The sequence below is a fragment of the Aptenodytes patagonicus genome, chromosome 4 (genome assembly GCF_965638725.1).
Source record: "Aptenodytes patagonicus chromosome 4, bAptPat1.pri.cur, whole genome shotgun sequence".
Taxonomy (NCBI): Eukaryota; Metazoa; Chordata; class Aves; order Sphenisciformes; family Spheniscidae; genus Aptenodytes; species Aptenodytes patagonicus.
The window spans coordinates 20,803,696-20,824,138 of NC_134952.1; the positions used below are offsets into that span (position 1 = coordinate 20,803,696).

General features: G+C 44.6%; 3 protein-coding genes across 4 annotated transcripts in view; 1 reads left to right on the forward strand and 2 right to left on the reverse strand.

Annotated features, from left to right (window-relative positions):
• Positions 1-8,145, reverse strand: part of SEL1L3 (SEL1L family member 3) — a 37,356-nt gene extending 29,211 nt beyond the window's left edge. Inside the window, exons 1-3 of the mRNA XM_076336056.1 lie at positions 8,017-8,145; positions 3,747-4,314; positions 2,275-2,401 (exon numbers count right to left, since the gene is read on the reverse strand). Coding sequence (XP_076192171.1) covers positions 2,275-2,401; positions 3,747-4,314; positions 8,017-8,085 — 764 coding nt within the window. The 5' untranslated portion in view covers positions 8,086-8,145. The remainder of the gene's footprint in view (positions 1-2,274; positions 2,402-3,746; positions 4,315-8,016) is intronic.
• A 744-nt stretch (positions 8,146-8,889) lies between these two features.
• SMIM20 (small integral membrane protein 20) lies at positions 8,890-14,883 on the forward strand. The gene is made up of 3 exons (XM_076336066.1): positions 8,890-9,031; positions 12,971-13,027; positions 14,356-14,883. Exons 1-3 carry the CDS (start codon positions 8,923-8,925, stop codon positions 14,391-14,393), a joined length of 204 nt encoding a protein of 67 aa, XP_076192181.1. The 5' UTR covers positions 8,890-8,922; the 3' UTR covers positions 14,394-14,883.
• Positions 14,884-15,084: 201 nt separating this feature from the next.
• LOC143159361 (uncharacterized) overlaps positions 15,085-20,443 on the reverse strand; it is an 80,901-nt gene continuing 75,542 nt past the window's right edge. For both annotated transcript variants that reach the window (XM_076336065.1, XM_076336064.1), the window contains exon 3: positions 15,085-15,678. In XM_076336065.1, the coding sequence (XP_076192180.1) occupies positions 15,328-15,678 (351 nt within the window). In that variant the 3' untranslated portion in view covers positions 15,085-15,327. The remainder of the gene's footprint in view (positions 15,679-20,443) is intronic.

Sequence of the window (20,443 nt, forward strand, 5' to 3'; positions counted from 1 at the left end):
CAGTGCAAAATAAAAAAACGAAGACCCAACAATGCTATCTACTTAGAAATTTCTGTACAAAGCTGGCTGAGGCACTAAAAGCAGAATTTATACCACAGTATCTAATTTAAAGGAGTTCCTCTGTGCCAGATTAAATCTGCTTCAGTGCTCTTAACAGAAACTTGACCACTTATTTCCATAACATTTCCACAGCAGTTAGGCCAATGCTGAATGCCTTTGAAAACCGTACCTCCAATGTACAACCCAGCAAAGCATTACAATTATCATCATCTCCGATAAAGTTCTCTTTTCTTAGTGACTTTTAGAAAAAGATATTATTCATTTTTTGTATTTCTATAATTAAGAAAAAAAGTCAGTATTTGTTTTTAATACTTTAGAATTGGGTCAGCTTGCCTTGCTTCTCTCTCAAAAAGTTGCTGAACATAGAGTACCTTGTATCTTTTCCTAAACGAAACCAATGTAGGTCTGAAAGCCTAACACCTGCTCCTCCTGCTTTAAAAAAAAAAATGCAAAGGTAGTGAAGTTTTTCCCAATAGAGTCTACACCTTCAATAGCTAATAACACCATATCCTCCAGAGATGGTACATGGGTGAGGTAGAAGGGTTTGTAAATCACAGTCACTTGTATATTGATTGTTATGACCTGCAGGCAAACACTGTGCTTCCAGAAGTACTGCTTATGCTTATATATCGCTCTTTTCATCTTTCATCTCTGGCAATACAGCAAACTTAAATGCTGCAGTCTCCATTTAATCCTTGATTGCCAGTCTGAGCACACAACTGTTCTGGACAAATTTCTTAGGACAGTTGGGACAATGCTGACTCATTTCACATCCCCCATTGCTGCAGAATGTCATACAGTGTGAGTAGTTCCTTACAGTCCCAGCCCATCCTTGCTGCAGGCTGTCCACTGGTAGCTACCTCAAATGACAGTTGTCTATCTCCAGTCCTCTTTCTTTACAAATCCCTGACTGAAGTCAAACAAGTAACTTCATTTAGATCTACCTGCTTCTGTTGGCCTTTTGGTGCAGCGGGGAACCACTGTTCACATACAGAGAGCTGAAGGAAAACTCTCTTCCTCGTCTTAACAGCTACCGCAACACACAGGCAACGCTTTATGTTAACACTGGAGACACCACCCGAAGGCAAGAGAGGGTGGAACTGTGTGGAGCAGGTAAAGAGCTGCATAAAATCATGCCATACATTCTCAACCAGAGCTTGAGCTCTGGTTCTCAGTGCCAGAAGCAGAATGCAACTGTGCTGGTGAGCAAAGGGCAGCAGGCTGTGCAAAGCAGGCTGTCACCCATCCTGAAGAAGCCAGGAGCTAAAAATTGCTCTGTACTTATGACTTCTGAGATATAGTTTCAGGGCTAGTAATTTGTATGCAACCTGCCCTATCTGGCAAGTCTTCTTTGGCACTCTTCTTGTGGTCACAGGCCAAACACCAACCAGCACGCAAGTTCCAGTTCCTGCGATCATTTCCTATTTCTGTAATAATGTTGCCAGGGTAACAGCATCTGGTGGAAGGGAGATATATTTATATATCTCTAGATATACTTTTTCCTCTGAAGTTGCAAAATATGACTGAAGAGTTGTGACAGTTTTGGGAAGGAGGAGAAGAGTAGAGAAAGATCATCTTCCCAGAGTGATTCCTCTGTAACTGAACAGCGTGCAGGGGCTAAGGGGTTTTACTCCTGTCCAACTAGGAGAGTTTACACAGGGATGATGGAAGGAAATAGTGTAAGCTCAAGCTGGAAGACTTATCTAGGCAGGGGACTCTATCACTAGGGGCTCGTCAGCTGCAAAATAAACTAGAGTGTGAATTCATAGTGAAAAAGCTGCTCCACACTGCTTGCCCTTGCAAGAAACCCTACTCTGCACTTGGTCTGCAAATGATGTTTGAAATGAAGATCTCTTTGTAATGCAGAAAACCCCAGGCTAACTAGTCATGAGACGGCAGTCTGATCGTGACAGCATGTAACAGCTAACTCACCCTCCTAACTGTACCTAACCAGCTCAGTTACACCTACTATTGGTATCTCTTACACAGCACTGCACTAACACGTACTGTAAGTATCTTTCTGAGGCTCAGCTTAATCCTGTCCAAAACTGAAATCAGAGAACAGAAGGAATTGATAACTAGTTTCCTTTTGAGCCTTTTCTCAAATTAGTAGGCAGTATTCCTTTAATTTGTGGTATAGCCTAAGAGTTTAAGTACATTCTATAGCCTTCAATAATCAATTACAGCCCACTTCAATTATTTGCCTATACTTACATGGGATAATCAATCTGATGTTGTCTGACTGTCTCAAGTTCTCTGTTTTCAAATTGTTCAAATTTCTTCACAATTCCTGTTTTCTCCCCACTGGAAGCATATATAAAGTTGAGAATCTGGACGCCATCTGCAAAATACAATCTTTCTTAATCTGCCAGACAACAAGCATTGATAACTAATTCATCAGCTCACATTCATATAGTCAAATATTTGAATCACACAACAGATTAAAAATTAACACAAACCTTCAGTAAGTCCTTAAACACAAGTTCACTTGTTGTTATTAAATTACATTATTAAATTACATAAATTAAATTATTAACATTTAATTAATTACAGTCTTGGACCAAATAACCCACGGAAAGTGAAATGGAGTCCATTTCCAGCTGGTATTAGAAGCAGGGAAAGAACAGACTCATGTAAATCTAAGATACTTAAAGAACCAGTTACTTAAAGGAAGAAATCTTCATTTATATTATTTGCTTAAATCGCATCCTATCTTTGGTTACGCCCACGTGACATTACTCCACAGCTCTTGGACTTGCTTCCCATTTTCAGCTCTCCAGTTTATACTCTATGTATGGATAGATACCAATTCTGTTCTTAACTGATATGCTTAATCCTGTAATAAATCTGATAAAGCTGCCGCTGCTAAGAAACAGGAAAAAGATCTTCAAGGCCATGACGTATCATCAGCTTTCCTAGGAAAAAAACCAAAAACAACAACAAAAAAACCCAACCCAAAAAACCAAACCCCAAGCAATTTGTTACAAGCTTATTTTAAAAAATAAATTTAAATAAAATGTTATTTCCTCCTATTTCTTGTTATAGTGTTTTCATCTATAATATAATTAGATAATACAGAAGATGTTTCACACTGTTGTTAGAGATCACATGCTGTCTCCAACAAGTATTTTAGAAAGCCCCTGAAGGCAGCAACATCATTGCTTCCCTGTTCGTCTTCAGAGAATTTACATGCCAATGCAGTGAAAATAAATGACACAAATACCATTATGGGATTTTCTAGGAGAGAACCGTTTAGAAGCAAATAACCTTTTTCCTTTTAGGTTCTGCTTTGAATATATATTGAGGCCAAAAAGAATTGTCAGCAGGTGTAAAGCTACAGATTGGCAGACAGAAAAAAAAATCAGAACTCTGAGAAAATCTAGAAAGCAGAGTTGTGCGTTTCAGTAATTTCTACAGTTGGCAAGACACTTTTTTTTAATTTAAAACTATTAATTTTTAAAGCAAAAGTGGTTGTCCATAATGGTTTTGGGCAAAAAAAAAGAAGTACTATAAAGTCTATTGCACTATAAAGACTTAAAAATAAGTTTCTGATTTACTCTTTGCCAAGTAAATCATTCTACATAACATTTACTATTTACTACAGGTATGCATTTTTTAACAGCTTATCAAAGATGTTATTTGGGTCTCCTTAGTTTCCTTGGAGAAAAACGTGACATTACACCTACCACTTTCATGAGGGCACTGAGGTATCCTGTTGGCCTGGAGCATCCACAAATAGTCAGCACCCCACTGAAGACAAACTTTGTGGTCCTTAAATGGGCGTTCAAAAGGTGGAACTGCTTCTAAAAAAGTGTAATTCTTAGCAACTGCATTCTGGTAGTCTTCATTCTGCTCAACATCATAGCTGCTAACTGATTTGTGACTAATCCATGCATATAATATCACACTGTGCACTATTACTGAGTTTCTGATGATATAATCATCTCTGTAAACCATGATGCTCGGAAATTTCAAATGTACTTGTCGAGTTCTGCTAATGTGAAGGTTTTTCTCATCCTTCCATCTCCTTCTATACACTGGTACACCAGTCCTGAATTCGGAGGAAGCTACTGCTTCCAAGTTGACGATACAAGGCTTAGAACATAAATACTGAACTGAAACCTCAGAATTGTTAAGAACTTTCTTTTCTAAAATGTTTAAATGAATAAAGTCCACGTAATCCATGTTTTGTTCAAACTGTGGAGTAACGGCTGTTGTCCGTACTGTCTCCTTTCCAAAGGATGGCACAAAATTCTGGAAAAAAACCCAAAACACAAAACACGTTAACCAGAGAATCTAAGTTTACGTGATTACTAATATACTCACAGCAATAACAGAACACTGCACAAGCGGAAGGTTTATATACCATACTCGAACTCCAAAATACCAGGATTCTTTCACACAGCAAGTAGATGTGTATTACCGAAGAGCTACCATCAAGGTTTTAATGGTAACAACTCCCCTACATCAAGTTCTCAAAGTTACATATGCGTCTACAAACAAACTGTATTTACAGGGCGTATCCTTCGGCCCTTCCGCAAGTGGAATCCGGTCTAAGATACTGACTTACACGTCACGCTATTTACACATGCTCCTAGGACCAGGCCTAAAGAATATATACTAAAATGTACTGGCATTTATTCATCGTATTGTTGTTCACTTGTGCTGGCACAGCCTGATGTTTCTGTATCTTTTTAAAGTTAGCTAGTTTTGCTACCTCTTATGCAGGTACCTGAAGAGCAGAGTAACAACTAAGGCAGCTCACAGTGGTTTCCTGAGAATGAATTCATGTTCATAAAATGTGTAGGAGCTTATTACAGAAATGTTCCTGTCCTGAAGATGGACTTACAAATCTGAGCAGCAAGACCAGCAGGCAGCATTTGCTCCGTCTTTGCTCTCTATAGCTATGTACGTTATATTTTGAGAGTGTGTGCTTGGACCTACACCAGGATTATCCTCCATGCTGAAGTTCTTGTCTCTAAGGCTTCAAACAGCTTCTTTCTTTCTGCTCTGCAGCCAGCGTCCGGCTTGATGCACTGCCAAGGATACTGAGGATTACTCAGCTCAGAGGGCCAGCCACCAGCACGGCACTTCTGCCACGTCCCCGGATCCGTCTAAAATATTCAGAATTGTCACTTAGGGACAATTAACAACTAGGGAAGCTGGTTGTTAAGATTGCTTAGATTGAGAAGATCTGTTTTGGGTGACTTCTAACTTTGCTAAGCTTAAACAAATTGAACTGAAATTTATCTTGGATATCGACCTTAGATTGATGGCTTTTTCACTGTGATTCTCAAAATATTTAAAAGCTTCGGCCAAGTCATTAGTACATTTCTAATTACCGGAATTGTGTGTCATTCACCTGGAGGACAAGACCTTGCCCACAATCCAATAGGGGGATCACTAAAAGTCCCTAATGATAAACTATTTTGCTTTTTATTTCTTAAGGATATGTTGACACTCCTTGAGAGCTACACTGAAGAAACATCCAGCCAGCAAAACCTGTGAAGGTGTAAATATTAGGAAAAGTCAGAACTAAGTTTACCTATACTACTTCCTTGTTCCTATAGATGAGGATTTTGGATTTAACTATGTGATCAAATGCTATTTTTCCCCCAGATCCCTGCCTCCTTAAAGGCACAAAAGAGCTCTAAGGGTTTCAAGTGGAACACAACTGTGCATAGAGGAGACTATTTACCCCAAGACCTTGACTTTATTTAAGGCAGAAGCTGGAAGACATAACTGAATGAGGGAACTTTTGGATGAGAAAGCTGGATATCATGGCTAGCAGCTGGGTAACTCTAGATAACTAGATTTATTTAGTGTTCCTAGGTCTTTCTGAACTTGTCACTTTCCACAAGAACAACCAAGTACTTTTTATCATCTTGTATCTGACAAGAAACACTGGAAGCCAGATGTGCAGTGATACTGAACACTCATAAACACATGTGTAAGCACCAAGATATACACTTTGAACAAATAAAATGCTATAAAAATGCAAAACACTCCACAATGTCAGTATCTAGGCTTTCTACAATAGGTAGTCTCTTCAGAGTGACAGCCTTCCTCTCTGTCTTGTTCCCCATTCTATAAAATGGGTATTGTAAAAATGCTGTGTAATGAAGAGGTTAAGAAAGGAATAGCAATAGGAGGCTGATGTCCATTGGAAAAGTTACCACCATATCATGTAATAACACACGTACACAAATACGGATATAAAAGTTGATGAGAGAACCTTAATTTTAATACTAATTTGAATAACTTTCAGAGCTTGACTTGACAAAGATACTGTTCTTTTATGTTTCCTACATAATTCTTTGGTTATAGATACCTCTAAAAGCATTAAAAGCACATAGCAGCAACCACAAATTATTCTAAACCTCTTCTACTTGATGGTTATCATTCATATTTCTTACATATTTTTTATCTCGCAATAAGGAGTACTGGTAAACAGCTTAATCCTTGTGATATGGGGGCTGTGTCATGAGGAAGATGGTAATATATTATGAAAGTAATGCCATGTGGTTATCACAAAATGCACAAGTCTACCAGGTAGACACTACAAAGCATTGTGGTACCACTGTGTTACCACTTCGTTGCCTCTACCCAGTGCTCCCCAGTGCACTGCATAGCATGTGTATTATCTAAATGTTCCTACTCGGTGAGGAACCCTAGCTCTTCCCTCTCCATGATCTCAGACAAGGCAGAGTTAATTGTGCATAATCTCCGACTACAGGGAGCGAGGATGAAAGGATTACACAATGAGTGTGATTATCAGATTTAAATATAAAAGTTTCCCAGCACAGTAAAGAGGCCAGCTATGCTGGATTCAAAATGTTACCATAAACTAGGCAGAGTTCAACAAGGAGGACACAGAGGCTTTGTTGTGTGGGGCAGCTTAGCCGCAAAAGCTGTAGAAGTTTTTGTCTTGATCTTTTTCTTAAAACCTGCTGAATCTGAAGGAGTTAACCCAAGTCATCCCATCAGACGTGGGATAAAAATCACTGCGGGAGGCAATCACAACAAGTGGTAGGAAAGTGAAAATTTCCAGTAGTGTAATATTACAGAAATGACAAGAAACCATTCTTTCACTCACTGGAATAAGATCTCAGCAGGACCTTCCCTGAGTTCACCCCTGCAGAAATTCCACATAACCCTATGAAACTGCACTTGTTTGCACAAAGTCTGAAGATAACCGTAGTCCTTTACCTGTGAGCGCCTGCCACGTCATGCTAGATTTTAAGATGTGCGAAAAGGAGACATGCCAAAAAGGGTGTTGATCAGCATCAATATCGTACAGGCATACAAAGACTTTAACCGGAGTTTGTGTTTAGCCGCATAAAAGAGGAAAAAGTAGTTTAGCAGATGCCCCTGAAATGCAGTTGTTTCCGTAAGTCAGTGCAACACCATACTCACACGTGCATCTGTAAGTAGATGTCAAAGGCACCCCCCTTCTTTCAAACCCAGAAATTCAACGTCACCTAGGACGGAAAGCTTTTTAACACTTTGATTTAACGACCTGACGTTCCCTAGCTCGATAAGGCAGCGTAACCCTGGGGGCTGGAGAGGGGGGAGCCGGGCCAGGCCGGATAACGGCCAGGCTGGCTCCGAGAGGCGGCCCCGGGCTCGGCCAGGCGGCCGGAGCGGGCCCGAGCCCGAGCCCAGGCCGGGCGGCCGCGGCCCCCCGCGCATCCCCCGAACACCCGCTCCGGCACCCGACCCGGGGCTGCGCCTCCCTCTCCGCCCCGCGCTTACAACCTGCAGCCCGCACCGGCCCGGCCGAGCGCGGAGCACCGCCGTGAAGCCGCCGGGTGCCGGGCAGCCCCCGTCCGCGGGGCTCGGCGCTCACCCTGGGGCCGCCGCCCGGCCCGGGCCCTCGCCGCGGCCACCATCTTCCACCGCGACGGCGGGCAGGGCCGGGGCCCGGGGGCAGGTGCGGGGCCGGCCGCCACTCACCGTGAAGAGGAGGAGGAGGAGCAGAGGGGGGCGGCGGAGCACGGCGGGGGGCTCAGCCGCGGGCCCCATGCTGCCGCCGAGGCGGCGGCGCTGCCCAGTGCGGCCGGGAGTGCGCGGCCGGCCCCGCCGACAAGGATGCGGCAGATCCGGCTTCCTGGAGGAGGGGCCGCCGCCCGGGCAGGGCAGGGCAGGGCAGAGCCGCGCCTGGCCCCGCGCCGCAGGTGCAGAGGGGAACGGAGGGCGCTGGGGGGCCGGGCCGGGCGACACCCAGGCGCCGAGACCCCTGGGGGGTGCCGGGCCCCCCCGGCCGCGCTGTGAGGCACCTCAAAGTCCCCCGCGCGCCCCAACAGAAGAGGCACCGGGCGGCGTCCCGGGAGCGGCGCGCCCCGGGCGGGACCCCGGCGCAGGGCTGCGTCCTCCCTCCCGGCGGCAGCGTGGCTCGGGGGCTCCGCGGTGGCTCCCCCCGCCCTCGTCCCCACCCTCACGCCCCGATTCTGTGCTGCCAGCGCGGCTCCCGCCCGGGGCAGCTCCCCGGTCCCGCTGGCGGGCGACGCGCGGCCGCGGGGTGACTTTAGGGCGGTAAGGCGGGGCAGGGCCTCCCCACAGATGCCGGGCGCGGCGCGGCGGGCGGCGGGGCTGCCCGGGAGGTGCCGCCGTTCGCCTGGTCGGGCGCGACTCAAGGTAGCGCGGCGGGTGTGTAACGAACGGCACCATCCCCGCCTCACCGGGGGGGCGCCGGCACCGGGCTGTGTCCCGCCGCCCCGCGCGGGGGCGCTGCCCGCTGCCGCACCGCTCCTGCCGGGCCAGGCCGGAGGGGGCGGAGTCCGCAGGTGCCTCACCGCGCCGCTTCCGGCCCGTCGCGGAAGCGGGAGCCGCGTAGCTTCCGGGTTGTGGCCAGCGGCGGGGATGGTGGGGCTGTCCCGCACGCTCGGTATTTTCGGCGGCTTCGTGGCGGTGGTGGGGGCGGCCTTTTACCCCATCTACTTCCGGCCGCTGCTGCTGCCGGAGGAGTACAGTGAGTCCCTGCGCGGGGGGCGGCGAGGCGGGGAGCGGGCCGGGGCCCGGCGGTGGCGCTGTGAGCGGGTTTGCGCCCGGCCGGGCTGCGGGGGGGCGGGAGGGCAGGCGGGCGTGCCCGGGCTGCGGGTGTGCTGGGGGCTGCCGCTGGGTGAGTAACTCCCGAGAGGCTTTCTGCCCGCCTAAGCGATGCTTAATAATAAAACTTGTAGTACTCTTGTTTCAAGTTCTTGGCCGGCACGTGGTTACGAACACCCTTTAGCTGTTCTCTGAAGTGAGTGTGAGGATTTAGATGCAGTTAAAGAAGTTATGATCAGAGGGCTGGAGCAGCTCTCCTGTGAGGACAGGCTGAGAGAGTTGGGGTTGTTCAGCCTGGAGAAGAGAAGGCTCCGGGGAGACCTTATGGCAGCCTTCCAGTACCTGAAGGGGGCCTACAAGAAAGCCGGAGGGGGACTTTTCACAAGGGCATGTAGTGATATAGGATGGGGGTAATGGCTCTAAACTGAAAGAGGTTAGATTTAGATTAGATATGAGGAAGAAATTCTTCACTGTGAGGGTGGTGAGGCACTGGAACAGATTGCCCGGAGAAGTTGTGGATGCCCCATCCCTGGAGGTGTTCAAGGCCAGGTTGGACGGGGCTTTGAGCAACCTGGTCCAGTGGAAGGTGTCCCTGCCCACGGCAGGGGGGTTGGAACTAGATGATCTTTAAGGTCCCTTCCAACCCAAACAATTCTGTGATTCTGTAAGTTGTTCAAGATGTTTTCCAGCCACAATTGAAAAGTTTAACTTAAAACGTGGTAACAGACTCTTTACCGATTGTGATGATTTGCTAGAGCTGGTCTCGGTCTGCAGAGTTTTCTCTGAAACTGGCTGCTGAAGAAAACCCCACTTTCCTGCCAGAAACACAGAAAACCAGCCAAAGCCCGCAACTGACTCTGTAACCAGGCAGCTCTCGAGCACTCTAGGGCACCTGAAGCTTTGGGTGTGAAGCCTCAGCAGCTCCAGGCGGGCACTCTGGGCTGTGGGAGTGGTAGGGAGAGCACCTGTTACTCCTAAACTTCTGTTAACTGCCGCCGAAGGAAGTGGGGAAAAGTTTGGTGTAACCAGGCTCGTCGCCTCACTTTAACTTCTATAAAGCTAAGCAAGCTATTGGCGGTAACCTGAAGATGCATGTGGTTAATCTGCTGAGACAACTGAAGAGATTTCTAGGAAGGAAAAAGAAAAAAGGAAAAGGGTAACAAACCTATTGATCTTCTTGGAGGGGCTTTAGCCTTGCATCAAAGCTGAAATAAAGTTTAACTTGCAAGCCAGTTTTTATTTAAGGCAGCTATGTTTGTGAAGTTGGAAACTGCCCACAAAGATAGGTTTTCTACTCTGTGTTCCCGTTTAAAAACCTTATTTTTAACTCGTTTTTGCTTATTGTACACTTTCCAAAAATACAGTATCAGAAGTGCAACTCAGCATTAAGGGAAGAACAGAACTAGTGGACAGTGTCCTCTTTTGTACTTATGAATTACATGAGCAAATGTTCCCCAGCAGGTTAGGGATTTTTTTAAAATCTTCATTTAGCACATAAGATGAGCAATGCGCAGTTAGCAAGTGCTTAAACTTGCTATTTAATACCCGATTCTAAACGTTACTTACGGCATGCTGCTCAAACTCTCCTTTGATCGCACCTTTATTAATTTCCTATGTGCTTTTCTTGATGCTCATCGCTGTGGTATGAGAGAAGCACAAGCATTTGTTATCATAATACTTTAGACAAGAACATGGAATTTCACAGTTGTGGTACTTGAGCGGAAGTATTTTAACCTTTGAGGTACAAAGGATTTGATTTTTCCAAGTACAGTCTCGTAAGCTATATGACAACTTCTATAGAAGCTCACATCTCCCATTGGCTTGAGCTATGGGTGAATACTCAGTATTTCTGCATTTTGGGACACTGGGTCTGAAGTCAGACATTTGGATTAGCGTCACATAGTAATCCTGCAAAAGGCAAGAATGGATTTTAGTTCTCTGGAATGACATTCAACTATGTAAACATGAAATGCTATCTTTTCTTTCTTCAATCTTGTTTTTCTTGTGTATCTCCCAAATTCTACACAAATGAGGCACAGTATGTTCAGGAAGACGACTTTTCTGCACAATTCTCACACATCTTCAGAGGAGTTCCTAGCAGTTTAACAAATAAAATGGAAGATACTTAGAAAAAATGTATGTAATCAAATTGTTAATATGTACCTTAAATTGTGCACACAGGGATTTGACTTAATTTCATACAGAAGTGCTATCATTTTGTAAGTTTTTAGTACCTCAGTTTGTGGCCTTGATGTTTCTAATATTTTCCTGTCTGTAACTAGCTTTAAAAAAGACTGTTTCCTTCATATGAAACACACAGTTTAGTGGTAGTGTTGAAACTTTGAGGTCTTCAGCACAGACCTCTTCCACTTGGATTAATTAAAACAGTGGGTTGACAGCTGCTGTTTGGATTGATACCGGGGCATTTTCACAGTAGATTTTGTGATTTTGCTGAACTGTGAGATTCGGCTCCTAACCCCGCCGTGTGAGGTGGTTGTCCTCTCATCAAGACTGGCTCTTCCTCACTGTCCTTTTTTTGGCTTACCTGTGTTCCAAGTTGTTTCCAGGCCCCAGCCCAATCTCCCCACTGACTGTTCCATGTCCTATCTCCACAGTTCTCATCTGTTACTTCTCTGCACTCATTTCTTTGCCTGACCAGTTAACAGCTCTTTCTGTTCACTTCAAGTGTCTTCCCAGACCTCTCAGATTGATTCCCATTTGGTCTCTGCCTCTCTTCCAATCTTAGTCTCCACCTAAGACTAAATATCATTCTCCTCCATGTCCTAGAATAAGTCTGATTCCTTGCCCTAATTTATTCTGTTTTCTCTGTCTGGGTTTTGTACCTTTTCCTTTGAAATTAGACAGTTCCCTGAGATTTTGTCTGCTAAAAAGGATGGAATGGCAATTACCATGCTCAGTGAACAGAACTGGAGAAGCTGGATCTGCCTCTAGCTCTTGCCCCTTGCAAGTAGAATCAATTATTGTGATATGCCTGCTAGCCTCTGGTAGCATTAGGCTTGTACCTAGACAGCCTAATAACATGTAGTGCCTGTGCATTCTCAGTGGGATGGGATGCTGAAAAGTTTCAGTTTTAAGGTGAGCTTAGTTCTGAGTTTCCCCTGAGAATGTGAACCCTACAACTTTTTAAAGGCTTAAAAAGTTCAGTGGTAGTGGGCAAAAGGCTAATCCAGCTGAGCTTTGACTTCCTGCTTCAAAGTGCCACAGTGGTAAAGCACTTAACTGGAAGGGGAAAAAAAAGGAGGGGCATTTAATAAGGGGAAATAATATGGTTTTGCCCACTTCTCTTCTTGGAAGTGGTTGAATCTTTCAAACAAAAAAGAAAAGCCTGAGACAGGCCTATTATATGGAAAATATCCCTCCAATACTTCATTTCACAAAGTTTACAAGCAGTAATTTTATAGATGCTGTCATGAAATCTACTTGTGGTAAGATGCAAGATCTTTCAGGGCCTGAAAATGGGGATCACTGATTCTGGAAAGAATAAATCTTTTCTTGAGGAGTTTTATGTTGAGCATATGAGTGATAGCTCCTAAAAGTACTAGTCGTTCCTTAAGTGATGGGATCATGGCAGATATTTTGGCATCTTTTACTAAACAGTAGTCATTACTTTTAAGATTATTATCTTATTGTTTGTAATCTCTCAATACAGACTAGCTGTTAGTTTCTCAGTGAAGTATGAATACTACATTTGCATTGTGTAGGTGGTTACTCACCAGGATTTTACTGTGTAGCATCCAGAATGAATAAAATTTTCAATATTATTTTATTGGGTGCAGTCAAGATGTCTGGTATTTTCTGTTTTTTTTTTTTTTAGTAGTGTCCTTTCTGTTCTGTTTTCCAGAGAAAGAACAGTCAATAAACCGAGCTGGTATTGTTCAAGAGGATATTCAGCCTGCAGGTATACTTGATTTATATATTTGCATTGATTGTTTCAAAGACCTTCTTGAAGGAAGACCTGAATATTTATATGGATTTAAATAATACAGTGAAGAATACATTCAAAGAATACATATATGATAAACTTACCATGAAAATATTTTTTCAGGCTAATTCTTCACTTGAAAATTATGGATTTAATGAAACTTCTTTTAAGTTGACTTAACTGGCCAAATAAGTTGTAAAGATTCTGTTATCTTCACAGTTTCTTAAATAGATGCCAGTTTCCACACCAGAAATTAACTTGTGAACCAGCTCAGAGCAAACAAGAACCATGGTGGCCTGAGCTCTAGCTGTAAAAAAATACACTATTGCACCCTGGTTTTGTGGAACACTGCTTTACAACTCAGCTGAACACAATTTATTGAGCGCTTTGTCAGTACCTTCCAGCTTCATGGCTGGAGAGATAAGGCAGAAATCCACTACACATAAAGGAAAATTTGGAACGCAGTGCTAATACCTTTTTTGATCCCTGCTGTTGCCAGTAGAAGGTGTAGAAAAGCATATTAGGGGAATAAAAATTAAAGTATGGCAGACCATCCTTGACAGTTCATTGTTTCATAGGTAGTGGAACTGGCTATTCATTATGGCACTTCAAGTTGACACTTCTTGTTTAAAGACATGAGAGTGCTTGTCTTGCTGAAACTGTTCATATCTGAGTATGTTAAATGGTAACTTACTCCTATTTTTAGAAAAGCCTAACAGCAGCAGGGGAAAACCAAATAGGATTAATGCCATGTCCTTAGTACACATATCAGTTAAATCATCAGTGCAGGAATCACTTTCCAGGAAAGTGGTGAAATGCTGAAGAGGAGTAGGAAGAGTATTGTGAAATAGAAGTCTGGTAAACCTGCCTTTTTTATTAAACATTGAAAAGGACTGAACTGGCTGATTTATTCAAGATGCAGGTACTTGGTAACCAGGTCTCCTCAGCATAACTTTTTCATCTAAATTTAGCTGCTGCTGAGAAGTTATGAGATCCACTAGTTGAAAGTGAAATCTAGACAAATTCAAGTGCAAGGTGCAATTCTAGATCGTTGTTCCAACAATATTAGAACACCTTACCTATGGGCGTGATAGATTTTTCTATTATCTGAAGCTTAAGATCAAGATGAGGTTGTCTTTCTAAATATTTTTGCAAGCTTAAGCAGAGTTGTGAGTTCAGTGCAGAAATTGTTAGGTTCTTTCATTGTTTCTTACACAAGGCTGGAGTAGCAGACCAATTTTTTTTTTTTGTTTTCTCCAACAGTCTAGTTATGAACTGCTGGTATTCTCATATTTGATTTGTAGGGTTAAAAGTGTGGTCTGATCCATTTGGAAGAAAGTAATGTTGCCGGCTGGGTGTATTGCAAGGCAAAACTGAAGATGGACATCTTCAGCTGTTTCTTCTTTCACTGAAGTGTGTCTTTGGGTGTCGCTGGAGAAGAATTCTGAATATGCTGTGTGGGCACGTGAGGAGCAACAAACGCTACTGGTTGGAATCCCAAGAGATAAAAACATGCTAGTTTTGACAGAGGATGCTGGGGCATAGTGCGCAGACTGTTAGAGAGCTGAATGATTCTTGAGTTCAGAAGTGAAATATTTATTTCCTTGAGAAAAGGGAAGAGGAATTATTTTGTGGTTAATCTGTAAACACTTGTAGAATAAATTATGAATAGAATAATTCATGCAGACCGCTGCAGTTTCCTCCCTAGTTTGAGAATTACTTTTTGTGGTTTTATTATGAAAACATGATAGAAGTATATACCAAGAGAGATCAGTGCAGAAAATATAACATGGTAAGTGTAAATTTGTATATTAAAATTTCTTCCTTTTAAACCAATGAGTATTTTTTCATTTGTTTTGCAAGTAGTTGTGGCTGGTTAACCTTGGCCAGGTGCCTACCCAGCCACTTTCTCACTCCCGCTCCTCAACAGGACAGGTGGGGAAAATAGGATGACAAAGCTTGTGGGTCTGGGTAAACCCAGGGAGATTGCTTACCAGTTACTGTTGCAGGCAAAACAGACTCAACTTGGGGAAAATTAATGTTGTTTATTGCCAATTAAAATAGATTTGGATAGTGAGAAACAAAAATTAAAATAACACCTTCCCACTGCCTCCCTTTTTCCAGGATCAACTTCACTCCTGAGTCCTCTATTTCCTCCCCCTCGGTCACCTGAGCGGTGGATGGGGGTTATGGTCAGTTTGTAACAGTTCTTCTGCTCCTTACTTCTCACGCTTTTCCCCTGCTCCTGTATGGGCTCTTCATGAGCTGCAATTCCTTCAGGAAATACCCAACCGCTCCGGTGTGGGTTCCTCCCCAGGCCGTGGTGTGGATATCTGTTCCAGCGTGGTCTTCTCCACAGGCTGCAGGGGAGTATCTGCTCTGGTGCCTGGAGCACCTTCTCCCCCTCCTTCTTCTCTGACTTTGGTGTTCATACTGCTGTTCCTCACTTTCTTCCTCTCATTCCTCTGGTTGTCTGGTCTTTTCACAAAGGTGCCACCCACTTGGCTGCTGGGCTGAGCTGTGTCTTGCAGTGGGTCCTTTGCAGAGACAGCTGGAACTGTCTGTGGCCGGCATGGGGTGACTTCTGCAGCCTGCCTTCCTTGCTGCCAAAACCTTGACTGGTACACCTGATACAGGAGGTTAACACCAAATGTTGAGGTAGAAAAGCAGATACTGTGAAGTATCTTTTTTAAAAAGCACTTTTTCATGGTGAGCATAATGATCATTAGAACAGGCGAGTAAAGGATTGCCCCTACTGAAAATCTTTACCCAAATTGGATGTCTGTCTTAATACATTCTGAATAAACTATGTGTTTCCAGATTTCAAAAGAAAGAAACAGTCTAGAAGCTACAGTTATGGTCTGTAATCTAATCGATACTGTTCTTGAGTACAGGTATAGCATGTACATTTAACTTTAATATACTATCTTCTTTTCTTGATTTTTTTTTTTTAGCACTTCATTATGGTACACAACATTTTAAAGACCATTGCAGGATCATATATGTTATGAAGAATGTATGCGCAGTGAGTGTTATTTATAAAGTTAGCAGATGTTAGTTTGTTATTTTTTTCGGACATCGCAGTTTTATTAAGAAGGCAGATGAAAGACTCGATGTTTACAGTGTTCTTTTCCAAACCGCCATTCTGTTACTTGCTATTCCTTTTCTACCTGTTGTTGTCATTCCCCTCCCAGTCAGACACCTTTCCTCTTCTGAGTTTGTTTTTTTTTTTAGTCTCCTATTATCACTATAAGCATTACAATTTTTTCGGTTTGCTTGCTGGGAAAATGTGACCATATTTGATTCCTTTGAGTTCTCAGGTGATTTCACATGATGGCTGAAGTCAGAGTGATTGTATGCATTCACTGTAGGGATGTTGACAGAAGTTTCACTATATAGCACAGAGCAACACTGTTGCAAAACTAATTCAGTGTTTGCTGGGAAAAGAAGAATCAAACTGAAGAACAAAGGTTTTTATCACTTAAACCTTTCTTCAGTGAGACTGTGGAAATGAGGGAGCCTTGGTTTTTTTCTTGAACAAAACTTTATACGGATGCATCAGGCAGTTTTAGCCAAGTTGTTTTGTCTAAAATACCTTCCCAGTGGAAATACAGTATTGCTTAAATGCAGATACTCCATCTATAACTGACTAGCTGCAAAAGAAAGAGTTTTAGGAGTTGTTGGGAATTGTTCAATAATGCTGCTTCTGTCATTTGGTGATGCAAATGCTTAAAAAACATACATCATGGTAGTGTGAAACAATTACTAAACCGCTCTTTCAGGATAAATGGTGTGACAGAGGATATTAAATTACTTAGTTTGGAGTTAGGAGATAAGACAATCTCTGCTACTCGTTTACTTTGTGAAGTTGAGCAATTTGGTGAGTCTGGATCTTGCCTGGAAAAATGTTAGATGGTTTCAGAACAGTGGCTGTTGCCAGCAGGTGCTGAGCTTTTTGCCTTCATATTACTTAAATGTTGCAAAACATTTGAGTACATGAACTCAATTATTTAGCATTTATATTTATAGAACTGTACACGCCTGTTGGTTGTGATATCTAGTTCGTTCCAGTGCAAAAACTCTTGGTAAGTTTTGTAATTGCCTGTACAGAACTTGCAGCAGTGCATATCTGTTGAATACTACTGAAGTAAATCTAAGCTCTGAAAACGGTGTACATTGGTTTTAATGATCATCACTTCTCACTTGCTGTGTTCCACCTAATAAAGTGGGCTGACTGGCTATGTCTTTAAAGTGCTAGGATGGTGAATGTCTTTAAAGTGCTAGGATGGTGAATGTCTTTTTCAAACCTTTGGTATTCTGTCTGGATAAAACTGTTAAGTCAACAAGGAACATACTGCAATAATTCTCCAGAATTTACACTGAAATTTTCTATGATTGCTCTGGCATTTGCCAGTTGCCTGGAGACTTGCCCGAGACTCACATGGGAAGTCCTAATCCTGCAGCTGGCTTTCTGGGCTTTGTGACAATGCTTTGTTCTGCTCGTGGACACGGGACATAAGCCTCTCCTTCTCCTAGCTACCCAGTAACAGGTGAAGTTGAGTCTAGCAAATTGTGCTCCCCAGGACTCTATCCTTATCTTTCTCTGGAAGTAAGAGTTTTTGCTACTTTTGCAGCCCTCAACAACTATTATTTTTCAACACAATCACACAAAAATGTTAGATGTGTTTATAATGATGCATAATTTTATTATTATTCATAATTAGTACTTGGGAGGGACTAGTCTGTCTTTTGCAGAGGAACTGATTTGCTAGTTTTGGTCTGCCTGTTCTGATTGTTCTGATAGAAAGGTTGGGACAAAACATTTGACAAAAATGCCTTCTTAGAATGTTTTTAAAATGGTTATCATATCTATTCTGTAATATGAATGCATTTTGCTTATTTATTCTAGCTGGAATATGAACAGCAAATATAACTTCAGCCTTTGGAGGACTGGAGAAAAGTTTTAAACAGTGCTTTGACATCCCAACAGAAAGATCTGGTTGTACTAAGTTTAGGCCTGCTGTTGTATGCTGATAAGTGCTCATGACTGGAGTGCTGCAATGGATGGCTACAGACTCTTCAGAAGGGACAGGCGAGGAAGGAGAGGCGGTGGGGTGGTCCTGTATGTTAGGGAGTGTTTCGATTGTATAGAGCTCAACGATTGTGATGATGGTACGGTTGAGTGTCTATGGGTAAGGATGAGGGGGAAGGCCAACGAGGCAGATATCCTGCTGGGAGTCTGTTATAGACCACCCAACCAGGATGAAGGGGCGGATGAAGCATTCTATAAGCGGCTGGCAGAAGTCTCTCAATCGCCAGCCCTTGTTCTCGTGGGGGACTTCAACTTCCCGGACGTCTGCTGGAAATACAACACGGCAGAGAGGAAGCAGTCTAGGAGGTTCCTGGAGTGTGTGGAAGACAACTTCCTGACGCAGCTGGTAAGTGAGCCTACTAGGGGAGGTGCCTCGCTCGACCTGCTGTTTACAAACAGAGAAGGACTGGTGGGAGATGTGGTGGTTGGAGGCCGTCTTGGGCTTAGCGACCATGAAATGATAGAATTCTCGCTTCTTGGTGAAGTAAGGAGGGGGGGCAGCAAAACCACAACCATGGACTTCCGGAGGGCGGACTTTGGCCTGTTCAGGACGCTGGTTGAGAGAGTCCCGTGGGAGACGGTCCTGAAGGGCAAAGGGGTCCAGGAAGGCTGGACGATCTTCAAGAAGGAAGTCTTAAAGGTGCAGGAGCAGGCTGTCCCTATACGCCGTAAGAAGAATGGGCGGGGAAGACGACCGGCCTGGCTGAACGGGGAGCTCTTGCTGGGACTCAGGAAAAAAAGGAGAGTTTACCGCTTGTGGAAGAAGGGGCAGGCGACTCAAGAAGAGTACAGGGATCTCGTTAGGTCGTGCAGAGAAGAAATGAGAAAGGCAAAAGCCCAGCTAGAACGCAATCTGGCCGCTGTCGTTAGAGACAACAAAAAAAGTTTTTACAAAATATATTAATGACAAGAAGAGAGCCAAGGAGAATCTCCATCCCATATTGGATGCAAGGGGGAACATTGTCACTGAGGATGAGGAAAAGGCTGAGGTACTCAATGCCTTCTTTGCCTCAGTCTTTAACAGGCAGACCAGTTATCCTCAGGGTACTCGGCCCCCCGAGCTGGAAGACGGGGACGGCGAGCAGGATGAACCCCCCGTAATCCAGGAGGAAGCAGTCAATGACCTGCTATGCCACCTGGACACTCACAAGTCTATGGGGCCGGATGGGATCCACCCGAGAGTGCTGAGGGAACTGGCGGAGGTGCTCGCCAAGCCGCTCTCCATCATTTATCAGCAGTCCTGGTTAACGGGGGAGGTCCCGGACGACTGGAGGCTTGCCAATGTGACGCCCATCCACAAGAAGGGCCGGAAGGAGGATCCGGGGAACTACAGGCCTGTCAGCCTGACCTCGGTGCCGGGCAAGATTATGGAGCGGTTCATCTTGAGGGCGCTCACAAGGCATGAGTGGGACAACCAGGGGATCAGGCCCAGCCAACACGGATTCATGAGAGGCAGGTCCTGCTTGACCAACCTGATCTCCTTCTATGACCAGGTGACCCGCCTAGTGGATGAGGGAAAGGCTGTGGATGTGGTCTACCTCGACTTCAGCAAGGCCTTTGACACTGTCTCCCACAGCATTCTCCTCGAGAAGCTGGCGGCTCACGGCTTAGACAGGTGGACTCTGCGCTGGGTCAAAAACTGGCTGGACGGCCGGGCCCAGAGAGTTGTGGTGAATGGAGTTACATCCAGTTGGCGGCCGGTCACGAGTGGTGTTCCCCAGGGCTCAGTACTGGGGCCGGTCTTGTTTAATATCTTTATCAATGATCTGGATGAGGGGATCGAGTGCACCCTCAGTAAGTTTGCAGACGACACCAAGCTGGGCGGGAGTGTTGATCTGCTCGAGGGTAGGAAGGCTCTGCAGAGGGACCTGGACAGGCTGGATCGATGGGCCCAGGCCAACTGTATGAGGTTCAACAAGGACAAGTGCCGGGTCCTGCACTTGGGTCACAACAACCCCATGCAGCGCTACAGGCTTGGGGAAGAGTGGCTGGAAAGCTGCCCAGCAGAGAAGGACCTGGGGGTGTTGGTCGACAGCCGGCTGAACATGAGCCGGCAGTGTGCCCAGGCGGCCAAGAAGGCCAATGGCATCCTGGCCTGTATCAGAAATAGTGTGGCCAGTAGGAGTAGGGAAGTGATCGTGCCCCTGTACTCGGCCCTGGTGAGGCCGCACCTCGAATACTGTGTTCAGTTTTGGGCCCCTCACTACAAGAAGGACGTTGAGGTGCTGGAGCGTGTCCAGAGAAGGGCAACGAGGCTGGTGAGGGGTCTGGAGAACAAGTCTTATGAGGAGGGGCTGAGG

Excerpts from the sequence above, each read along its gene's own strand:
- SMIM20 (XM_076336066.1), top strand. The coding sequence starts at position 8,923 with ATGGTGGGGCTGTCCCGCACGCTCGGTATTTTCGGCGGCTTCGTGGCG. Across the intron at positions 9,032-12,970 it reads GCTGCTGCCGGAGGAGTACA|AGAAAGAACAGTCAATAAAC; the intron begins GTGAGTCCCTGC and ends TCTGTTTTCCAG. Across the intron at positions 13,028-14,355 it reads AGAGGATATTCAGCCTGCAG|GGTTAAAAGTGTGGTCTGAT; the intron begins GTATACTTGATT and ends TTTGATTTGTAG.